General features: G+C 43.0%; 1 protein-coding gene across 11 annotated transcripts in view; it reads right to left on the reverse strand.

Moving 5' to 3' along the window:
- The window catches only part of adgrb1a (adhesion G protein-coupled receptor B1a), a 123,867-nt gene that overhangs the window by 42,904 nt on the left and 57,444 nt on the right, over positions 1–23,519 (reverse strand). For 4 of the 11 annotated variants that reach the window (XM_044033798.1, XM_044033800.1, XM_044033796.1 and 1 more), the window contains exons 3-17: positions 21,414–21,572; positions 20,553–20,657; positions 18,525–18,692; positions 17,947–18,126; positions 17,233–17,397; positions 16,951–17,115; positions 16,767–16,868; positions 16,568–16,674; positions 15,782–15,976; positions 15,194–15,262; positions 13,502–13,610; positions 10,261–10,404; positions 5,357–5,432; positions 943–1,045; positions 778–821 (exon numbers count right to left, since the gene is read on the reverse strand). In XM_044033798.1, the coding sequence (XP_043889733.1) occupies positions 778–821; positions 943–1,045; positions 5,357–5,432; positions 10,261–10,404; positions 13,502–13,610; positions 15,194–15,262; positions 15,782–15,976; positions 16,568–16,674; positions 16,767–16,868; positions 16,951–17,115; positions 17,233–17,397; positions 17,947–18,126; positions 18,525–18,692; positions 20,553–20,657; positions 21,414–21,572 (1,891 nt within the window). The remainder of the gene's footprint in view (positions 1–777; positions 822–942; positions 1,046–5,356; positions 5,433–10,260; positions 10,405–13,501; positions 13,611–15,193; positions 15,263–15,781; positions 15,977–16,567; positions 16,675–16,766; positions 16,869–16,950; positions 17,116–17,232; positions 17,398–17,946; positions 18,127–18,524; positions 18,693–20,552; positions 20,658–21,413; positions 21,573–23,519) is intronic. The other 7 variants (XM_044033797.1, XM_044033802.1, XM_044033793.1 and 4 more) reach the window with 4 other exon arrangements.

The raw sequence follows: 23,519 nt of genomic DNA on the forward strand, positions 1-23,519 counted from the left end.
GTCCAGATGGACATTTTGAGGCTTCGGTGTTAAAGGGTTTTAACATTTATTTTTCTCAAATACATTTTGGGGGAAACTTATGTATTTCTCAGAGCTTTGGCAGTAGATAGTGGACTATCCCTGTATAGTGGAAGTGTTAGTTACTGTTAATACTTATATAGTGGTGTGAAAATTAGTTTATCAGTTCATCCTCTGAGAAAATGAGATGCGCTTGGTCTTAAAAGTCTGACCAGTGGTTTCTCACAATATCTTGGTTTGGCCCAAAGTTTTTGACTGAAGAATTGATGGCTGGATTAGTAATGTAGCTTAATATGAGCTTCTGACAGCAATTAAGTATGTAATTAAGTGTAATTTACACCGATATAGATCAGTGGTTGTCAACGTTTTCATACCAAGTACCACCTGGGAAAATACTGAGCTCTCAAAGTAACACCATTATCACCAAAGTTCACATACCCTGATACATACAGTTGAACAGTGTTACTACTTTCTTTTCCTTCAAGTACCACCAGAGTGTACTTGGTGGTATACGTACCACAGTTTGAGAACCATGGACGGACTACAACTCTGTGTATAGTACAACCTCCAAAAAAAAACACTATTTCACATTTTCCTCACCCAGTATACATAAAACACTCACTTTTATTCTGATATCCACAGTTTTAACTGCAACCATAGCATTTCTAGTAGCTTTCAAAGAGTCATATCAGTCCAGTTTTACATATACAAAAATGTAAGGCGTGTGCATAATCAGATGCCACATAAAATGAGCCTTACCTTTCGCTCTCGTCCCAAGATATACATGTCTGGTTGTTGGTTTGCTATAGAGAACAGAGGAAAAGCATACAGTCACCATCAAAGAGTCCAGTACTAAAGCTTCACGTCACAACAGACTGGAATTTTGGTTTAACAAAAAAAAAAAAAAATGTACTTGTCACTTACGTTATACCGGTGAGAGAATTCCACGACAACTGGAGCAGAGAGAGAAGCTGGCGTCGGTTTGATTGTCACTGACAGAACCTTGGAGTTGAGAACTGTGCTGTTCCTGGAGTGGAAAATTAGAAACATCAGTGTCATGTGTGACAAGGACCCTATTTTCCAGAACATGGTGTTAAGGGCTTGAAGACGTCCGGATCATTATGATTTCTGTGAATAATATCCATCCATCAATCCGTCATCCATTATCTCCACTGCTTATCCTCTGCGTGCAGTAACGGGAGCTGGAGCTCAGCCCAGATGACACTGGCTGAGAGTGAATCGGCAGGACGAGGCAATGCAGGGAACCATGATCTTATATTTGTGGTTGGTTAAGATCAATGATCAACAAAATAATTCAAAATAGACTATATGTCTTTCTTTTCCCAGTTTATTTTGTCTAGTGAAATTTGCTTGAAAGTTACAGTTTAACTTTCTTGTTCTTGTTCTAACGTTCGTCTGCTCTATGAAAGTCCAAGTTTAACAAGAGAGACAATAAAAACCCGCTTTCTTGCACGTGTTTAAGTGAAACACGGACGATTCATACATGACTTTGTGATAGTTAGTGTTCATGAACAGTCTCCTTCCAGTAACTCTATAAAGTTATCTCCCCATGCGCTCTGCATTTGAATCACTTGGTTTTATGGGGAAAGTCCCTTTACTTAGTGTTGTTATCCAAAAAGCCTTAAAATCCAACCCTGGTTGAATTACTTTTCTTCTTACTCCGTTCATTCATATTCTACCTTTGGTCATTGGCTTTGATTTAAGTCTTGAGTTTGGGTGATTGTAACATTTTTGGCCCCTGGTTCCTCTTTGTTTTAGATTTTATAGACATTGTGAAAATGTGCTCAAACGGGACACACACACTTTTCTCCTCTGGTTTTACTATTAATAGTGTCGATGTCTCTGAGGATGTCTGACTACAGGGCCATTTTTAACAGGCGCTCCTATAAAGCCCACTTATATTTCACAAATGCATCGACAAAAAAAAGAAGAAAAAAAAAGAAGCAATAACCAAAAGAACAAATATACAAAATCTCTACAGAAAAGCAATTACCAGGAAAGTCATGACAATGCCAGCATTTCAAAAGTTTATCCAACACCCCCGTTACAAACATTCACAGGGTATTTTTAATGCCAACCCCATAACATTCTTCAAGTTTTGAAGACAGGTCTTCAAAATGATCCATTGTAAACACATCTCCATCTTTATCTCTGTACTTGCTATGCCCCGGAATGCCCGCACTTCTACAAATGTATAAATAAATCAAATAACCTTGTGCCCGATGTGAATAAATCATCAAGTGGATGTGCAACCATAAAGTTACTGCGGGATGTTTAACTTTGTGCTGATGCTTCTAAATCTCAGTTCTTGCCAAAAGTAACTTCTCTTCAGTGGCAACCAGTCACTTTAAATTGGATGATAAGATTTTCCTAAGAACTTTATGGTTAAGCGTCCACTGAGAGAGGAGAGGAGACACAGACTGATGGGCAAGGATTTGTCTTTGACTCAACAGGTGACCAGACTTGTGATTTGCACACAACTTCAATAAATCAATCAATCTGTTGACAGAAGGGACAAGAAAGAAGAATTAAAGAAGAACAACTCTGTCCTGCTGCTGTTGCAGACACACGTCCGCCGTGACTAAGACGTCTGATGTTTCTATCGACTGAAATGGTCCGCATTGTTTTTCAACAGCTTTTCTTATATCATTTTTGGGCTTTCTTTACTTTGCATTCATGCCTGCTTAGTATGCATTGCAATTTCCGCGTTTCATAGGCGCCATCAATCATGTGCAATGAGACAATCAGGAGAAAGTGAATCGCTGACAGAAGTACTGGCAACATGTTCAACAGCCCGTGCTCCGCTGTTGCCGTTCCTCGCATCATCACTGTGTCCTCCATGCACAACAGCACTCGCGCCATTTCTAAAGCACAATCAGTCAACTTAAACTTTGGTGTCATCCAGTCTCTTGCCTCAAACTCGTCTCATTTTTTCCGTGAGAGCGGAATCAAATTCGGTAAAAGACAGGAGAGAAGCATGGGAAGGGTGAAACCCCAAACAGTAGCAGTCCTGAGTGGGAGGACTGGAGAGAGTGAGGCTCTGCTTCATTTCCCTGCCTCCATATGCTGCGGTTCATTATGTGCTTTAACAACATTATCATATCGGAGAGCTCCTCACCACTGTAACCACAGCTGTGAATAACAGACTGTTTCTCACAGAAGGGTCCGCGCCTCCCTCTATACATAATACACAGAGCTACACAGTGCTGTGTTCTAATGTATGTCGGTCATCACTTGCTCCAGATTCCCTTTATTCACAAAGATACGAGACCAACCACCGTACGAGGGTGTCTTCTTCCTGCATTTAAATCCTTGTTTTCATTTAGCTGGGAGCATTCAGCCCAGCGTGGATGTAAAATGCCCCGACTGTGCTGTGACGATCCATAAAGAGCGGCAAAGTATTGCGGAGGCTCCTGGAGCTTGGTCCGACTGTTTCTGCAACATTAATTCCGACAGTGCAAAGCTGGTTTAATAAAGGGGCGCCGTCAGTGTTGCAATATTGCATATTCATTGCCGTTAACTCAGGTGATATGACACTCACACGACGACTGGGTGAGTTTTATTATTAAAGAGAAAGTTGGGCTTTCTCGAGGCCCGATGACACGTTATCAACGATGACTTCCAAGCGCGTGCAGTCATTTCCGTGGACCTGCCTTGAGGCTGTTCAGTCGTTCTGGCTGATAACGCGGCTGTCGGCAAAGGCAGCAGGAAGAACAGATTTTAGCCACTTAATAAAGGCTCAACTAATAACATCTATGACATCTTAGTCATATCACTGCCACTTGCTCTCAGACAGAGAAAAAAAAAAAATCTCATTTTAAAGATCACAGATCCACGACTCAGTAAGAGCACATGTGTGCAGGAGAGTGAGTCATCCTCGGTTAGCATGTCTCATCCTATTACTTGCATGATCCTCGTATGCAATTAGAAGTGACACAACTGAAGCTTGTATTTTCAGGGTCGTTTGGTGAGTAGTTGTTGAGATATTTAACGAACGGGGGCTAAGAACACGCCGTGCTCTGTCAAAGCGCCGCCCTGCAGACACACAAGGTATCCTTCCACATCTGAAAGAGACGCACCAGGCTTTCAACTGACTCCACTGTAACCCCCACACATTTAGACACTCAGAGCAGAGAGGGGGTAAAATAAAAGTCAGAGTTTGAGGTAAGGATTATTGGCCAGGATAGGACTTAAGGTTAAGGTGAGGAAGATATCCGAGTTAGACTTAGTGGATATCCACTGTTGGCTCACACGCTGGTCTGAGCGTCTAAATGCCCCGCCTGGTCCGTCTCTTTCAGACGCGGCGGAATACCTTGTGCGTCTGTAAGGCGGCGCTGAGGGACAGTGACAGAGCGGCGTTTATGTAACGCTCTTGGAATGAGAACGGGTTGTTGAACAGCTCTTCAAAACAACAGTGCATACATTTTTCACAATATGACACAAGATCGTACCTTAAAAATAATATACGTTGACAAAGGCAACTGTCAACGGTTACTGAGAGGTTCCTGATGTGACAAAAGGTGTCTTTATGGTAAATAAGTGCAAGAAAATTCATTCTTCACTGACGTAACAATTGATTTAATATTCAACGTAGCTTTTCCTGCTCAGGTATGCCCTAATGCATGGCAATATGAACAAATGAATACATGGATGAAGACCATAAAAATGCAGCTGAGAGCTCCATAAATCTGAGTTTTCATTCAGCCAAAGCGTTTCAATTCAGTGCATTCAGCAATTTGGATTTTCAACTTATCCAACTCCACTCTGTGACTTTCCTCGTGACGTGGTTCTTGTACCGCACCTAATATTTTGGTCATGTTTATGTAAACTTAACGACCTTGACCAGAGCATCTAGTCTGGTCAAGCGGGGGCCGACAGAGGAAAACAAGTGGAAAAAACAACTATCTATAGCCGGTGGTCAATATAAGATATTCATTATGATATTAGACAGAATTGCAAAGTAAAAGTGCTTGTTTTGATATGAAATGATTCACAAATTATGATGCACAAAAACTGAGAATTTTTGAGGATTAAAACAGTTCATGTTGAGTGTAATACATTTAATAAAGCGATTATTACAACCAAATGTCTTATTACTATTATAAAAATATTGCCAGCACATACATTTAGTCTTATATTCTGTCTCTATTCCATCACCTTGCACAGTGGTGGTTGGGCCGCATGTAATCAATTGGAGGGCCACATGTGGCCCCCGGGCCACCAGTTTGACACATGTGTTTTATGACATGAGCTGGCGTCCTTGTGTTAAAATCAACCCCCTTCAGTTGTTGGGTTTTAAAGCAGCGAGGAGTCTTACCTCTGCAGATTCAGGATGTTGCCCAGGTTTCTGTACAGAGCGACGCCGGTCACAAACGTCGACGTGTCGTCTGAATCTACAGGAAGGAGGAAACAGAGACACACACACACACGCAGTGAACAAGGAGGTCAGAGTCACATAAGACAGGAGTGTGTTAGCACAGCGGCCTGCCGCAGGAAAATGCAGGTCAGCCATGCCGTCTGCACTTCCACCGCTCCCAGAGCTCTTTACACTGGAGCTGGCCTACATGACTAGTCAGCTATAAACGCCGTTTCTCACACTGCTTCGTCGTCACACACACACACAGATACACACAAGTGCTCACACTCGCAGCTTCATTCAGCCGCGCGCTGACGGCAACGCGGGCCGATCAAAACGGGCTTTTCATACACACCACTACACACGCACGCGAACCGTCCACGCGTACACACAGCATTGTTTATCATTTCTATCGGTTTTGACACCGCTAATTTCCATAATAATGTCAGATAGTGGCAGCCCGAGCCTGACGCCGTCCTCACACATGGGGGAAAAACAGCAATGTTAACAAAATTTCACTTTGGCACAAAAACACTGGCGCAGCTGAAAAGTGCTGCAGCAACTGCACCGAAGTGCTTCTCAAACTTTGGTACAAATGCATTCCAGGAGTACAGAAGATATATCATTTAAAATGTTCATAATAACCATTTTCTTTATTTTATTTTATTATAGATGTGGAATTTTATCAGATAACTATATCAGAGCAGATATAGTTATCTTGTATGTATGCAGCAATTTATTATACAGCTATATTGGAACAAGTTTCTGCAAATCACAGATCATCCAAATACTCCAAATGTGGTTGCGATGTTCATATCTATATTGAACAAGAGCTGATTTACCAATCAGAAAACAGAAAAGCTGGTATTTATCTATACATGTGGCTGCAGCTCGCCCTGCTGCAGTTAGCGAGGAACAAAGTAAAGTCGGTATGGAAAGGAATTAGTCAAAATTCGACTGCTGGACTACACAGAGGCACAGACAGGCCCGGCCCGAGGAGAAGCCTTCTCTTTTCGACTACCGCGTCAAAGGCAAAAAGAAAAAAAAAAACAAAACACACAAGCCCATCTGCCGGGGCCTTCTGAAAACATCCAGCTCTTCTGCCCCAGCACACCACATGGCTGTCTGAGAGTATGCCAGGCAGCAGGCAGAGGCTGGAGCTCCCGGGCAACAGCTGAGCTCCCATGAGCATCAGGGGGGAACCAAGGATGCAATGTACATGTGTGTGTGTGTGTGTGTGTGTGAGGGCAATGAAGTATTATGCATCCTGATCATCCACTCTTTGGCTGGACCCTCACATATTCTTGCCCAACCTCACTGGCCTGGAGGGACTTTAACCAGTGATTCAATAAGTTACATATGCAGGTGAGAAATGAAGCGCTTCACGGCCAAGCAAATGTCCACAAATGTCTGTGTTTACGTGATGAAACATAATAGAGCACATAATCTGGACTGAATAATAATACACGCAGGCAGATTTGGGGTTTTTTTTACCCACAAAACCTCCATTAGAAACTGGGAAGATACAGAAATGTGACTTTAACATGAGCATACTCCTGTGTTTTAACCCTTTAACACAGACGACACGTTTGCGCAAGCGCATTTTGCACTATCGTAATTATGTGACGGTTTGTGCAATCAGAAAAATTCCAGCGGTTTCTTAAAGCTGAGAAGTTGCAAGTCAAAGACAACATGTGGTTATTACAATTATTATTAGTTGTAGAAAGTGGGAGAATCAGCATCTTTGTCACCAGAGACAAAAGACGGCCTGTTTTTGGACATTGAGACAAAAATGTTATTTTAAATATGTTTTATAATGTTCACATTTAACACCCAAAAGCTGGTGTTTGTGTAAAACTAAGTGTTTTTAAATTTGAAATTGTTAATACACCAATTTTGCATGAGGTCAATTGTAAATAACTGCCAGGTATTGAAAATTATTCTTACTCACAGGACATTTTCTCTCCATTTTACGGTTAAAACTAGCAAAAACATCCAGATGGACATTTTGAGGCTTATGAGTGATGTTAAAACTGGAACTATAGGGAAAATACCATACTGTCCCTAATGAATGTGACTTGCATCATTACATTTTCAATCTTAAAGTATAGTCTGTGAGCTATAAATATTATAAAAAAATAAATCTGTAAGCCAGGTGTTTGTCATTCTCAAGACACAAGATGCACCTATTTAGAAACACTTCAGGTTCAGCAGGTGTTGTGTTTGTGAAAAGAGAGAAAGAGTTAGAAGCTTGGATCCTTTTGTCAAAGTGCATGAGGAAATAGGTGACAGCTCCAACGTGATAACATGGTGCTTCAATGAAAACCAAACCAATGGAGACATGCAGCTTATTCACTGTGTCCCCACCCTTAAACTGGATATGTAGATGGTTTACAATGATGTGATTGAACTGGTTGTCATTAACACATTAAAAGATCTTCCAATGTTTTGAAATTAAAAGATACATTTATCACCTGAGTTTGGAAGAGCCTTTGAAATGGGTCAATCTCCAAAGGATACGGCCCCTGAATGGAGACCCAGCTTGCACACATCTACACATGTGTGCAGATGTGTAGCTGGAGCCTGATGGCTGAATGAACACTAATCGCAAATATGAAAAGTGATTAAATGCGTGGCTGATCACAGCTTTACACAACACCTTAGCTCACGTCAAGTCGTCGTTAAACATCTGACACGAGCATATCGGCAGAAAATAATGTTCTGGTGACAGAATAATGTGCTTCCCCGCCTGCGGTCGTATTGTGCTCTCACTCAGGTGATTTAGCGACGATTTCTCTACACACCACATGTCTCACACACTGGAAAAGACGGTCAGCGAGCATCATGCGCACGCTTGATTTGTCGCTCGTGCTCGGAAAGACGGCGAGATTGTTAACGTCTCGCAAATTGATTAGCGCGTATCAAAAGCAATTGTGCGTTAAATGTGTTGTCGTTTTGAGCACGTGCGCAGATGGCAGCGGCGGATCGAATTCTGCCCGTCGACCACATAAATACAGACATAAACAGACGACACCTGAAAAAAAAAAAAAAAGATTTCTCCCTGTTCTCAGAAAACACAATTTACGCCAAAACAAATGACTCATTCCCACAGATGTGAGAGCTCACCAATCAATCAGAGGAAACAAGACATCAGAGAGCCATTTTAATTCAACGACGCTGGTCCAAGCTGTATGCAGAAAGAAGGCAGGCTGCTGGTGTGACACCACCTCCGTGGAGACAGATCTCCCAGCTGGGGAAGAAATTGTTTCTAATTGCTCCTGATTGGCTCCTGTTGTGTCCCGATCAGGAGTGACAGCGTCATTAGCATTCTAGCAGTACACGGACGTCCTAAATGGCCAAAAAAAAAAAACTCCCAGCCGACAAATTACCACTGTGGTCACACCTGCCTGCAGCGAGCACAACGTGCACCAAGTGACCCGGGAGAGAACTTCACTTTGGGAAAGTCCGGTTCACGGACACGGTTTCAACAACTTTTCACACTGGAAAACAACCAACATAAAGGAAAAAATTATGTACTGTAACACATCAAGCCTTTTCTAATATAAAGAGCTTTCTTTGGGTCTGTCCATGGAGATACGACTCATCAATCTACCTGCCAGTTTTAATACTGATGTTGGATGACGCTGAGAAGTTGCTGACTGGATTTTATGACAATATTTAGTATAAAGAGCCATTAAAATTCCAATACAACGCTGAGAATGGGAGCTGGAGCACTACATTTTAAAGTTAAGCCACAGGGTCATGAACCCCTTATTCCTGCGTCAAAGATAACGTTATTATAATGTCCTGCTCCAACCGCCTCGTCAGTCAAGGCTCCACTCGCATCACACCGCTGAGTCACATGAACGGTGTCGTCCAGCATTATCCGTTTTCCTGACTGAATAACCAAATCATAAATCTATTTTGTAATATTCAGCACGGTCCTGAGATACATCATTAGTCCAACGCAATTGAATAGTAATGGAATCTGATTGCATTGCTCAGAGCACTGAGGATGAATGTCCAAGCCCTTCTCCCAGTAACTTGATGCGTACAGAATCAGACTTCCATGGCTGATTTAATGGTCTGTTTTCCTGTCAACAATTACGCATGTTTTCGCCTGACATTTCACGCTCACTTTTGAATTTGGCACCTTTAGTGATCCTTTTTTTTAAAGGTATATCTTGCCTTTAATTGACAGCACAGGTTAAGCATGAAGGGGGTAAACACACGGCAAAGAGCTGCAAGCCAGAACGGATCCTGGACTGCTACACAGGAGTGCCAGCTTTTCCAGGTAAGCTATCCAGCAACCCAACAAAAAAAATTCAAATTAATAACAAATGCCATTCAGACAAGACTCGAGGCAACACAGTAAAGATGTTATTTTGTCTCACTTGGCAAAGAATAGCCTGGCTGTAGGGACAGTCACACAAACTCTCCCATCTGTTTTACCAAATTGAACGGCCACATTCCAAAACTCAGAGAGCGCTATTAAAATATAATATATTTTATGTTATTAGATTGCATATCTTTCTGTTTTAGCTAGTAGTAACCAGCATTTAGTGGACAGATGTTGAAAAGTTGAAAAGGTGTCTGATAGACGGCAAAATACTGCAGTATGTCAATGTGTGTGCAACCATCAGAGCCGTCACGTTGTGGAAACAGATGGGCGTCATATTAACATTTTATGAAACGTTCTGGTCTTATTGAAGACAACATTCTGCCTTTGTCGTACAGCTGCTGAACAGCGGGTGACGTCAAATTATTTTGTTATTCAGCGCGCTTTTATTTGCAACATTAAATACAGTCGCTTGTGCAAAGCCAGCTCGTCGAAGCGGGACGACTGGGTGTGACGCCGCGCTCACCTGGTTTCCCCATAGACAGGATGTTCTTAGGGATGGTGACTCTGTCCTCAGAGCTGCGGGCCCAGTCCACCATGCCCCTCCAGCCCTTCATTGGGAAATTGATGTCTGCATGACCGGTCACTGGACGTTTGTGGATGCTCAAAACTGGAACAGAAAATGACAGACTCTTAAATACAGACATTATGAAACTGGAGAACATGTCAGCCCAAACTACAGCTCTCATTAATATGCATGATTATGGGATCGCACTTTTCTCTACATAGCCTATTAATTACTTCATATAAAGTCAGAAATGAACATTAAAGCTTTATATAAGGCCTTTAAATACCTATGTTACAAATGGATCATGAATATTTTTCAGTGATTTGTTTTTAATGGCTCCTGTGACCCTCTGTTTCCGTCCACTTCACATAACCGCATATTTAGTATTTTATTAGGAACACATAATCATTCATATCTGTTCCTCTGACAGCATGCGCAGTCATACAAGCAAGGTTCTTGAGTTAGCGGTCACGTCTGACATCAGAACGATCGCTTTGGCTTTCGTCGCAGCAGACTGTCAGAGCCAGATGGGCTGATGTGGAAAAACCGGAGGCTACAGAGAGTGCAAGCTCCCCCAAAACTGGACTTCTGTTCAGGCTGCAGATGGTCAGATCAGAGTCCATGGATCTATGGACCCAACCGGTCCAGACTGGTAGTGGTGGTGGTATAATGGAGTTTGTGTTCCGGCTAATTCCAGTGACTCTCAATATCATTCGCCACGTCACTAAATAAGTGACTAGTAACTAGTGTTCAGGTAGTTCAATTAGTATTATTCCATGTCGCTGACGTCATGTGGGTGACAGTGAGCTGTGCAAGCAAAAGAACTGGTGTTATGTGTCAACAGTTGCAAGCTGCAAATGCCACAGAGGTTGACTCTATAATAATCATTGATGTTTCTGGCCTTACTTTTATATAGTTTTATTTTTACTTTTTGGGGCTGGAGTACGGGTGAATCGTGGTGTTACAGCACAAAGCTTCCTCCCTTTTAGCACTAAGAATGCCAGTAGCTGTTAGTTAGCCAGCAAGTGTTCACTTTACTTTCCTAGATTAATCCAGTGACTGTATTTAAGGTCAATAAAACAATTAAAACATGGCTGCTGGGCCGTCCTCTCGGGCTGTTTAGACCTAATTCCAGTAAAATGGCTCTGGGATGTTGCAGAATGTGAAATTGGCAGCATGAAAAATGCTCATCTGAAATGACAGGTCAGGGGCCAGCAGATGTAAAAGGCCCTGATGATTTTGACATCTTTAAATGAAGTTGATCCTGACAAAACTTGACCCATGGTACTCGGTACACACACAAATAAAAGCAGTAAAATATACATTTATAGAAGATGTGCACAACGACAGCATGGCTGAATGAACTGAGAGCAGCTACTGGGGTCGCATTAAACTCCTATTGTCTCCACTTTCTATGTACAGTTGCTCACTTTCCTCCTTCCTTGCTTCCTTCCTTCAGGTGCAAATGAATACATACTGTATAACCACCCAGCAGCTGAAGTTCAGCTTAGGTGAATCCCCCCCCCCTCCGATTCTATAGAACTTGACTACATCGATGAGCTCGGAGGAACATAGAGAGGAGAGCGAAGTGTTCCTCCTGTGCTCATGTTGGAGGTGAAGGAAGAACGAGGAGGTCAGCCACACCAGCGGAGGTATGTGCTGCCGCTGTGGGCGGCTGTTTGGCACCAGACAGCGAGGTGGCACGGCTATAAACAGGGCCTCTCATCTGGCCTCGATTCCCACGGATTCTTTCATCACTCAACTCAAACAGCGCAGCGTTTCCTATGTGCAGGTCACAGACGGCAGCAGAGCCTCTGTGATGACTACATTATATACTGTATTCCCCTCTTTAAGACAAAGAGCGCTTACAGTTACTAGGCGATGGAAGGATGCCGAGAGTGTTGAACGTATGGATTTAGGATCTCAAGAGACACATCTAAAGACCTGTGGCTCTGCGGGGCATTAGTGTTTTACCATGGGTTTTTCCCGCTGATGTAAAAACAGGGGAATAGAAACAGAGTGCAACACACATATTGTGCCACGCATTGATTCAATAATATTCCCAAATATATGAATATTTTAATAGTATAGGAGATCTGAAAATTCCCAGACATTTCTATCATTACAAATGAACAGAACTGTAAAGGACTGCAAGTAATGAATTTCTTTAATTATTGATTTGCCAAGTATTTACTTGATAAATTGATGTTTTTGGCCCATAAAATGTAAGAAAATTGTTAAAGAAAACCATTCATTTTCCCCCTAAAACAGAAACAGGGAACTTTTTTCTTAAAAAGAAAGAAAAAAACTCAAACTGATGATCGATGTAGGTGTTGATTAGAATTCATTGTAGAATTCAAGCAGCCTTAAATCTTTACTTCCTACTGACATACACTGGGTTTCTATCCAACCTTTCGGGTGCTACTTATTTAGAAAATGAAGAACACAAAATGCCTATTATTTACAATCCAGTGTCATGTCATCCAATAAAAACATTTGCCTTTGAGGCAGGGGCCAGTACGTTGGGGTTTTGTGGTGTACACAGCAGATAAACCATGTTATCTCTTTGATGCCACAAATGTAAATGCCAATGTGTGGAGAGATGAAACGGTTGCTATAGCAACCCAATCCTGACCACCTAATACCTGATAGTGCAGGGAATCGAAGCAGTTCTGGCACATGATTCATGTGCATTTGGGTTCAGCATTTTTAATTGTCCACAGCCACTTTTGAAGAGTTATGGGCCGCGATCGGAGCTTCCGCCGCGCCACGCGCCATTGAGTTATTGACCTCCTTTGTCAACTGCTCCGTGCATTGCCACTGCAGTATATAAACCTGATACTTGAAATGTGGAGTTAATGTGATTATCTTGTGCTTCTGTCCGGGATTTATTTTGCGCGTATTCAAAACTCACATAAATCCAGCCAGGAAAAAACCAATGGTTTACAACAATATTAATAAATAAAGCCACAAACGAGACCTGACATGGATACGAGCTTGTTTGAATTTAAACCCGAGACTAAAGGCACATTAAGTATCTGTTTAACCATCAGGTCACCATTCCTATCCCCATCAGGACAATAATGTTGCTATTGTAGTTGTAAAGGATCAATCTTCAGAGAATGCAATGCTTTGATTACAGGACTGTGCTGATAAGCAGAATAGCTGCGCAGATGTCTGGGATAGAGATAAGACTGACCTAGGTTATCGGTGACTTCATACATGTCTTGGAAGTCTTTCATTCTCAGACCGATGACGTCCACAAAGTCCTCCACCAGACGGAACAGCTCTTTGACGTTTGGCCCCAGCTGAGAAAACAGAGACGTGTGCGGAAGTCGAATGAAGAGAGAATGAGTACGGGCATGAGAGAAACTTTCTGAACAGCTGTGAAAACAAAAGGAGGCATTTTCACACCAACGCTGTGTTTGTGGCAAATAGTGTCACACGATTCCTTGACAATGCGATTCCTTTGTGCTGAAAATCCAGGAAAAACTACACAAAGCAAATCAAGTGTGCCAAACTGGAAGGCACAGTCCTAAACATGGTGTAGTGGTTAGAATTTGTGCCGCCCTTTGTCATTGCTAAATTACCCATCTGTCGCCACCGATGGATGCATTTAGCCGTTTCATATTCCTATAATAATATAAAACGCAAAAAGCCTTAATCTACGTTTGAAATCAGGGCTCATCTACAAGTTGGAGCCTCAAAATTAAATATGATCTCCCTGCAGGGCCTTATCGTTTCAGTTAATAATGAGCTGTAGTGGTGTACAGAGTATTAACAAACAAATATGAGATTAATTAAATCACCACAGGCTGCCGTAATTTCCACATACTTAAGCGAGACTCGGTAGTGCCCAGGTGGCAGCTTTACTTGGTTTCTACTGAATCTTTGGCTCAGTTCTGAAGACTGTGGCGTTCTCTAAAATAACTTTCTTTTTTTTTTTCTCCCCAATTTTACCTTTAAAAAGGAGACACTGTGTCCATTGTGATAAATCCCTTGACCCAACTTTCAAGTGCCTGCAAGTTACTATTGATTTTACCATCAAGTAAATAAAAGGACACCTCTGGCTGCTCAGAAAGCTGTGACATAAACATTCAATAACATAAAACGTTGCAGCCATGCTGGAAACAGTGGACAGTAGCAAGTGAAGTGAATTTTTATAGTAAATTAAGGTCACGTTATCCATGGATAATCCAAAAAAAAGCCTCCACTGATACTTTTAACGACGTATACAACTGGTTGACCTAACATATGGAAATGTAATGTTTCGTGAGGCCACAGTGACCACCCAGATCTAACCAGCTACTCAACTGTGCCAAATTTGAAAGGATTCTCTTGGTACGTTTATCGAGATATCAAAATCCCAACGATGGGATGTACAGACTAATGGAAAACCTGTAAACATAATGCCTCCAATTACAGCTGTCGCTGGCACAGAGGCGTAGAAGACAACAGAAATTACAATCATTATAAGTGATCCTGTCATGGTGGAGTAGCACACATCCACCTTCTTCAATTAAGTTCTTTTTTGTCTCGCTCGTTTAAAAGCCGTTTTATTAAGACGCCTGCACGGTTACAATCCAGAGAACGGGAGGGACGGCTGGATGGAAGCGCGGCAGATGGATGAGTAGGTGTTTGCGTTCACTTGGTTACTCATTAGCTATAGCTATTTCTGTAACGCCGCACCTGCAGCTCCGCTCCGTCTGCCTCCGTCAGTCTGAGGAGACACAGGTGGGCTGTCTGTCCACCTGTGTCTCTGTCACAGCGCCTTGCGTGTCTACTCCCACAGCCTCGGGGTTGTTTTTATTACCGCGCGCTGACAAAAAGATGTCATTACAGTTGTGGCGATGGCGTGAGACGGATTTAAAGAAGACGGCATGACACTAACCAGTTGTGCTTCCTCCCATCGCTCCCTGTTCTCCTCCATCAACAGATTGCTCAGTGACTGCACAAAGTTCTGGAAAATACACAAAATGTCACAGCATTTTAAAGTCTGGTTCCAATGCTATTAAATGATATAGATTTTCTTCTTGTTATATGAAAAAGAGCCGATGCAACTTTTCAGGGCCAGTAACACAGAGACATGTCACAACAGATGCGTCCACTTCAAAAACACTTTGAAATATGCAGAGAAATGCAAAACCTTGAGTGTTATTCAGCATATGGAAACAACAGAAACAACATAGATTCAAACAGATACTGAACTAGTACTGGCTATTATGTTTGGTGAGCCCACAAAAACCCTATCATAAAAAAGCGCCACACAAAATGTTTGTCTCTCTGGCCTCTAAAGATACCACACTCTCAAACTGCGTGTCCAATGTGAGACGCATCATATTATCTTTTTCATAAAGTTCCACTGCTACAAACTCATCTGTGAGTCACAGTGACACAGAGGGCCAAGTGTGGGTGGAAAACAGAAAACAGCAGTGCAAAACACTACAGGCTACAGCTCCACAACAGCACATCAATTCACCCTCATATCGGCACTGCTGGGGCTGTAGTAAGCCCTCCTGAAGATTTCAGTCATGTTTTTCAGCACGTCCACAATCGCCAGCAGGTCCCCGCTGTAGCTGGTCCCGTCACTGGACGTCACCCTCAGCTTGGTCATCACCTCCGAAACGCCATCTCCTACAAGGCCACGTTGTGCTTTGGACAAATGTTCTCGAGTCTGAGGGAGAAAGAGGCAACAACAACAACAACAAAACAAAAGTGATCAAAACATCAACTTTCTTTATGGGGGAGAGTTTGAGATTTGCTTGTAGAATCAGTTGCTCTGTGATACCTGCAAGGTCGCTTACAGTGTCTCACTGCTTCTCCCACGCTTACTCACTGTTATATTCTGTCACAAAACATACCAGCCACACATTTGGAGAAAGAGCCAATCAGGTTGTTGGTTTCCACTTGGTTTTGCTGGAGGAGACCATGTGAATGTGAGTGTTTATGCATTTGAAGTTGTTCTTTCCTCAGTCACTGTAACCTCCATTTGATCTATTCTTTGAACTCAAATCAGGCAGGAAGCTGGACACGCTTTGGAGTAAAAATATATTGCCAATTTTTGTGATCTGTGTCACCGCAATGCAGAGTGACATTTCCGGTGGAGGAGGAGCTTGATGGAGTACTTCGCTTTGCAGAGAGCACTGAAAAACTTACCAGAGAAGAGACATAATGGCCAACAACAACCCCACCCACCTCCTTGAGACTATTATTACATGTAATCCACACAAAATGAAGCAGGAAAAAGCATTTTCTTTCTCCTCACCAGAGTTTGAATACTGCGATAATCATTGGAAATGCATTTCAGATAGGTGGGATTCTCCCAGTAAGCAACGCCCTCTTCGTCCAGTGTGCAGCGGCGCAGGATGAGCCCTGTAGGGGGCCACATGAAACGAGATGTTTCTCAGCCGATGACATTTATGGTAAACAGGCGTATGGAGTGCATATATAATGCGTGAGCTCACCCATGGCATTGGGAGGACAGCGCACTGCTGCCGTGTCCCCAGCTGGAGTCATCTTCCACATGACGTTGGAAAAGTTGTCCTCGCCACATATTTCATGAGGTTCTGTTTGCAGAGAAGTGCCACAGTTAACGACACAATGGTGAAAGAAGGGGGGGTTTGCGATGTCACGCTGCCATGAACTGACCTGGACATTTCTTCTCGTTACAGGTCCGGACCTCCTCTCGTTCTCCGGGACAAGGCTGGCCCCCAAAAAAGGGCCCAAAACAAACCCTGTTTCTCTGCTGGCTCCCCCCTCCACAGGTTTTGGAACATCCCGACCACAAAGACCACGGCTGCCACTTGCCATCCACTGACATGATGAACACAAATAAGATATGTTGTTCGTATAGTATATTTGCTGTAAAATAGCAAGGAAATGATCGTGGGACCATGGTAAATCATTTTGATAAGCCTTTCTTTTTCATACCCGGGCACTCCCCAAGGAAGCAGTCGACAGTCTCGAGCCACTCTCCTCTGCATTCTGAGCCTCCATACGAAGGACCATTACACTCCCGGGTTCTCTGCATGGTCCCATTAGAGCAGGAAGCCGAGCAGGAGCTCCAGCTGGACCACTCGTTCCATACTCCATCCACTGAGGGTGGTCAGGATCCCCAAAAGCAAACGGGAGAACAGTGAGTATTATTCCACTTGGACACACGCACACACAGCTTTTGTAGCACAGAGTGACGGAGTGCTGTGTGCGTCCAGCAGATCTGCAAATATTTGTCAATTGAAGCTTTAAAACGAATGAATGGCGTGAGTTTTAAGCACGAAAAGGCTTTTGATTACATAATCCGGAGCTACAGAGACAGGAACTAGGTGAACGATTTCTTTTATTGCCCATTTTGTGAACCAATGGGCAGAATGCAGAGACAATTGGTATGAGCAGTGCAGGAAATTGGCATTAGTAGCTCACTCATATGAGAAAAACACAGTCATGCATCCTGCTTATGCATCCAGTTTGGCCCGGGTGCCTTAGATATCTTGCCACTATATTTGATAATACACACCTATAAGCAAGGTATTATAGATGGACAGTTCTTAAAATCATCCCTGCTTGCTCACATAGTTTATAGCACAGATACTGCTTCATGCTTTATTTTGTTTATTTTATTTTTCTGCGTGTAATTATCTTACTCACCTGGACAAACGGCTATGTTGCAGAATTTAGTCTGTGACCCCGGGCCGTCGCAGGCATCGCCCCCAAACTGAGGGGGGGCACACGTTCGTGTTCGGGACCTGAAACCTCGGCCACAGGTTGAGGAACACAAACTCCACGGTGACCATTCGTCCCAAGCACCGTGCACTGCAATCAGAGCAGCTAGGGTATGATTTATAGAAAGACAAACACAGGCCCTCTTAACAAACCAGAACAACACATTCACTGAGGCTGAACTGTATCAAGAATTATTAGTCACACTCCTCAATGGTTTTTGCATCAGTACTTTTCCATTCTCCTGTGGTAACATTGTTTTCTAAGATGAGGAGTCTCCCTTCCTGTCTGGATAGCCTCACATCACCATGAAACCTCTCCCATAACAGTCTAAATCATTTAGAAGCTGCAGGCAAAGTCCTTCCTGGAAGGTGAGGGAAGAAATGATCCCTGGAGCCAGAGGAAGTGCCTGAGGAAGGTGGGTGTTTAAATGGGTGGGGCAGGGTCCAGGAGAGGGCTGGGTAAGTGCAGGATGGTGGCACTAGAGGGGTGGAGAGGGGGCTTACCTGGACACACGGCAGAGTTGTTGCACGGTCTCTGCTCTCGCAGTGGCCCACTACATTGGGTGCTGTAAGAGGAGGACACGCAGAAACGAGTGCGACTCTGCCAACCCTCCCCACACGTGGCAGAACACACACTCCACGCTGACCATTCCTCACCTGAGGTTGAATCTACTGAGGAGGAAGGGGTTGGGAAAGGAAAGGTGGATAGGGGGAGAAAGAGGAGGAAAAGGGAAGGAAAGGGCCACAACTAATTACCATGCAGGATGCAGCCACTGTGGCCAAAATGAGGAAGGGTTGCGGTGTGATTTAAGGGGCGGCCTCCTCTATAGACCTAATGTTTTCTAACTGGTAGACTCAGTCCCTTGGCACGGGATCTTCCAAATGTGGCTAATTAGTGAACCAAATCTGTCGGTCCTTTGTTGTCCTCATCGTTCCAATCCACTGCACTCTGTTACTTGAATGCAACGAATGGAACTTAAAGGAAGACCTTAATCCTTGGCCAATTTTATAAAGGAGACTCGGCCCAGCCCTCTGATGCTCTGTCCAAAATAACACAGGGTGTCCATCAGAGAAGGTGGCCCCTAAAATGGACCTCAGCCTCTGTTCTATCTGTCGGGCTATGATGTCATATCCTCGGCATTGACTTCCAGGAAGTGAATGCCACTGGCTTAGGATATGTCAGTCATCGTGTCAGTGGTCAGGACTGCTGAGTCTGTTGACCATTGAGGGAGCAAAGGTTGTCAGAAGAAGACAGGGGGGAGGGGGGGGGACTAAAATAGGACGTGAGGAGTTGAAATTAGCAACTTAAAAGTAATACTTCACCCAAACTCTATTTGTCGTACCAAACTTCCATCCCCTCTTAGCTTGAAAAATGTATACTTTCTTAGGGACATTGGCTGTAGTCACTTTAGATTCATATCAGTGATACAATGAAAAATGTGCATCACCATCATCATGTACGGCTACATGATCGACTTGTCCTTAATCCATCAGTTCACTTTCTATATTCAAACCATGTCCTCTCAATATTACATTTGCTTCATATAAAGACATGAAAAACAGTTTTTCCCCCTCAAAATGTCAACATCCTGTCCGTTGAAACACAGGATTATTCTCAACAGCGACAATCCTCAAAAAATATTGAAGTTTGGTCGCAAACTGGTCTTGGTCTGAATATATCCCTCTCCAAAAAAAACAACTTACAATTGGCTTCAAATAATAAGGATAAGACTAGCATTGCTGTCAGTCATCGCACGTCTAATATTACAAATGATTAAAGAACATGACATGAATCTAGGGTGATCACAGCCTTATGTCTCAGTCAAGAGGCGATTCAAAGGTCACACAGCCACCCTATGAAGTAATAAATCAACATTTTGGGGAATGCACTTGTTCACCTTTTTTCCTAACATGGAAATAAGATCAATAACTTTTATTTTTCTGTTAATTTAGCATGGAGCTGGAGCCAAGTGATGAGTAATAAAAAAATAAAAAAATGCACCTACCAGGTGTATTTTTGGACCTTCGGAACCAGGTTTTTTTTAAGCTTGTTTTTAAGTAAGGCAGAGGTCATCTTGTCAACAGCTCCATACTTGCCATACAGATATGAAACTTTTTTTTTCCAGAGACTTTTGTCAAGTCTGGAAAAATAAAGAAGCAAACAATCATTGTCCCAATTTGTCGAAAAAAAACAAACATTTTCTTTCAGCTTGCAAAGGGTTGAGTGCTTGCTACCACTGGTTCTGGGTGGAGTATCAGTACAACAGAGAGGGAGGACTCCATTAGATATAGTGTTTCCAGACAGGGCACAGTATCCTGTTATGACCTCACATAAAATATGACTTCACTATGTTCGGTCAGCGTCCATGTTGGAATTAGTCCATTGCAGGTACAAGGTACTACACATTGGGAGAGTTTGATAGATGTGTGTGTTAAAATAAGTCATTTTGTTTATATTGCACAAGTGTTGGTGGTCACCCAAGCTATTTCTGTGACTGATGCATGGGATCCCGCTGCGTCCTGTTGTCTTACCTGTCTGAGGGCTCTGCTGTCCGGCCCGGGGCTTGTCTACATCGTCGCGCTTGCGGCTGTCCACCGACCGAAGCGACTGGCTGCGAGAGAGATGGCGACCTTTGCCTAAATGGGGTAAGGCAAGGCCAGGAGGTGTAGGGGTGGGGGGGGTTAGGGGTTGGGGATGGGGGGTTGGGTTAGCAACCAGAGCTCCTTAATTCATTGGTTTATAGTTGGGACACAACCGTGACGTGATTGGTCACCCAAAACAGCATCAGCCAAACTTGGGACTTCTGATGTGCCATCGGTGTTAATGTGCTATACATGTGTCCAGTTTTTGTTGTGTTACTACTGTGAATGTTGACCAGCTTTACGTTTTTACTTAAAAAAAAAAAAACTAGTGACAATCTGTGGTTTGAGATATTTACCAGACCTCGCCTTACAAAAATAGAATGATTTACCCTGTGAAATGTTTTAATGGACGATAGCTTCAACGTTATAGTGTTCAAATGTTGATTTTCTGTGTCCCTTGAGCCATTTGTGGGTGTAATGATTTGGACATATACTGTTCATGCATGGTCTTAAAAATGGCTGACCATGCCATTGTTCTTTATCCATCAATCAAAGTCCCTTTTCCAACATGCACTTTTTAAGTCAGAACACTGACTTACAGAGGATGGATACACAAGCAGATGAATCCGATGTCAGAAAGGAAAGATTAAAGGAACACACGTAGCTGCGTTAACTTGAAAACACACCAACACGCTCAAAGCATAATAAGAGCACTCCGACAGAAATGGATGTATTGTACGCACAAATGCCACCCACCCACGCACGCACACACACACACACACACACACACACACGGAACATGCAGCTCACCAGTGCAGGGCTGCGAGTTGCACGGTCGGCCCTCCTCCACCACACCCTCACACAAGTACGACTCCTCCGGGGGCGATTGGCACGTCCTGGTCCTGGTTTGAATACCGCCCCCGCAATCGCTGCTACACTGTGCCCACAGACCCCACACGTTCCAGCCACCTATGGACACACATGATACATCAGAGTGGGTCAAACCACATGATATCAAGGGGGTTGAGGTGAATAAAAAAGTTCATTTTCATTAACAAAGGAACATAAAGCTCCAAATAAGGTACAACCTATAGAACATGAACAATCTGCCAATGTATTGGTTTCATGAACTCCAGAACAATATTGTTGCATTAGCATTAGACCGTGAGCTGCCAATCAAACTTCCTCACTCACATGTAGATAATCTCAGCCAGCTCCATGTTCTAGCTCTCTGCTTGGTTACATAGCATCTCCTTCTACCTTTATTAGCCAATACTTAAAGAGTTCCTAAAGTTCCCCCCTTTTTTAAAAGGCAATAGCATGGCTGAAAACAGAGAGCAGCTGTTTCTTACAAAAAACTTTTTTTAAAAAAACATGGCATAGGCAAACATGAGAGGGATTCCCACACAGCAGCTACAACCCTGCAGTCAGAGTACAATATAAACAACTCCCACAAAAGTATCTCAGAAAGATAAATAAATTGATAACACAGCTATCAATTTATTTAGCATGGCGTTATTAGTTTTATTTGACCGATTAATACCTTGCAAAATAGTCTTAAAAACTAAACTAAAAATATTCAAATGTGACATTTTTTTCACATCTCTCAACCCCCCAACACTGAAAAAAAAAAAAAAAAGCATGCAAATACTGCTTTAATACAGGAAAAGTTCTTATGGAACAAAATAGTGCCATATACATAAGCACATCACAGGAAGCCAGGGAATGTGTAATTGTATCGCTGTGCACTACGTCTGCACGAATGACAAAAGTCAGCCATGGGAAACACGGACACGCACGTGAAGGCTCTGGTTTGTCATGGAAGACATAGACACAGAAAGTCCCTATTTGCAGATGCACACCAAAACGTACACGACCACACAACTCCTGTATAGCACAACAGGCTGTTTCAAAGAAAGAAAGAAAGAAAGAGGATCTGAGGGGAGATTTATCCTTTAAAACAGGTGTGATGAATGCCACTGTCACTGCCAAAATTCCCTGTTTGACCATTCTGATTTAATGCGCTCCATTAAGATGTGTGCTGATATGAAGAGGAGCGAGTAAAGAGCCGCTCAATGGCTCTTTCTCACTGCATCCTGCACACTCATGAATGTTTAATGGCACAGACAGATGCCTTTCAGCCCCCACAGGCGACGACAAATATGTATTAATCTGCATGAATAGAACATGAAGTTGGCCAACATCCAGACACACACGTCGTTAATTACTCGCAAATCAATTTCCTTTGGGGTGATTGCTGAGATGAGGGAGGGCACTGTCAAGAGGAGTCCACTTAAACGTAGGTAGCCACAGCTTTTACACGGTCCCTATGGAGTGTTCACTGTCGACCTTTTGCACTTCACCCCCCCTCTCTTTTACCCTTTGTTCCTTTTCTAGTGTGGTCTCCTAACTCATGCTTGATCTATCCGGAATTGGAGAGGCAGATGCTGTAAAATAAAATTATTCAACCACATGGTGGTGAAGTGGCATCCATGTTTAAATGTATCCACTATAAGTCTTGCATCTTTATGACAGTGAAAGTTGTCCACTGCCGCTTGTCTGTTTCAACGACACATGGAATTGAATAAATATTAAAAACAAAAACACGACATGGAAGCATGTTCTCCCCACGAGTCTGAGCGTTTCCTCCGTTTCACCGGACGTGTGAATGTGAGAGTGGACAGTTGTTGGTCTCTATGTGAACCTGTGATGGACTGGCCACCTGTCCAGGGTGTACACTGCCTTGTGTCCTATAACAGCTGGGATTGGCACAAGTGTCAGAGGATTAAGCGGTAGTAGATGGATGGACTACAAAAAGGAGACTGAAAAGGTGGATTTTGAACATTCAAAAAATATCTTTTTTTTTCCACTTTTCTCAGATCCTTACGAAGACTACGAAAGAGCTGAACGTCTAAT

This window comes from Solea senegalensis, linkage group LG9 (genome assembly GCF_019176455.1).
Source record: "Solea senegalensis isolate Sse05_10M linkage group LG9, IFAPA_SoseM_1, whole genome shotgun sequence".
Taxonomy (NCBI): Eukaryota; Metazoa; Chordata; class Actinopteri; order Pleuronectiformes; family Soleidae; genus Solea; species Solea senegalensis.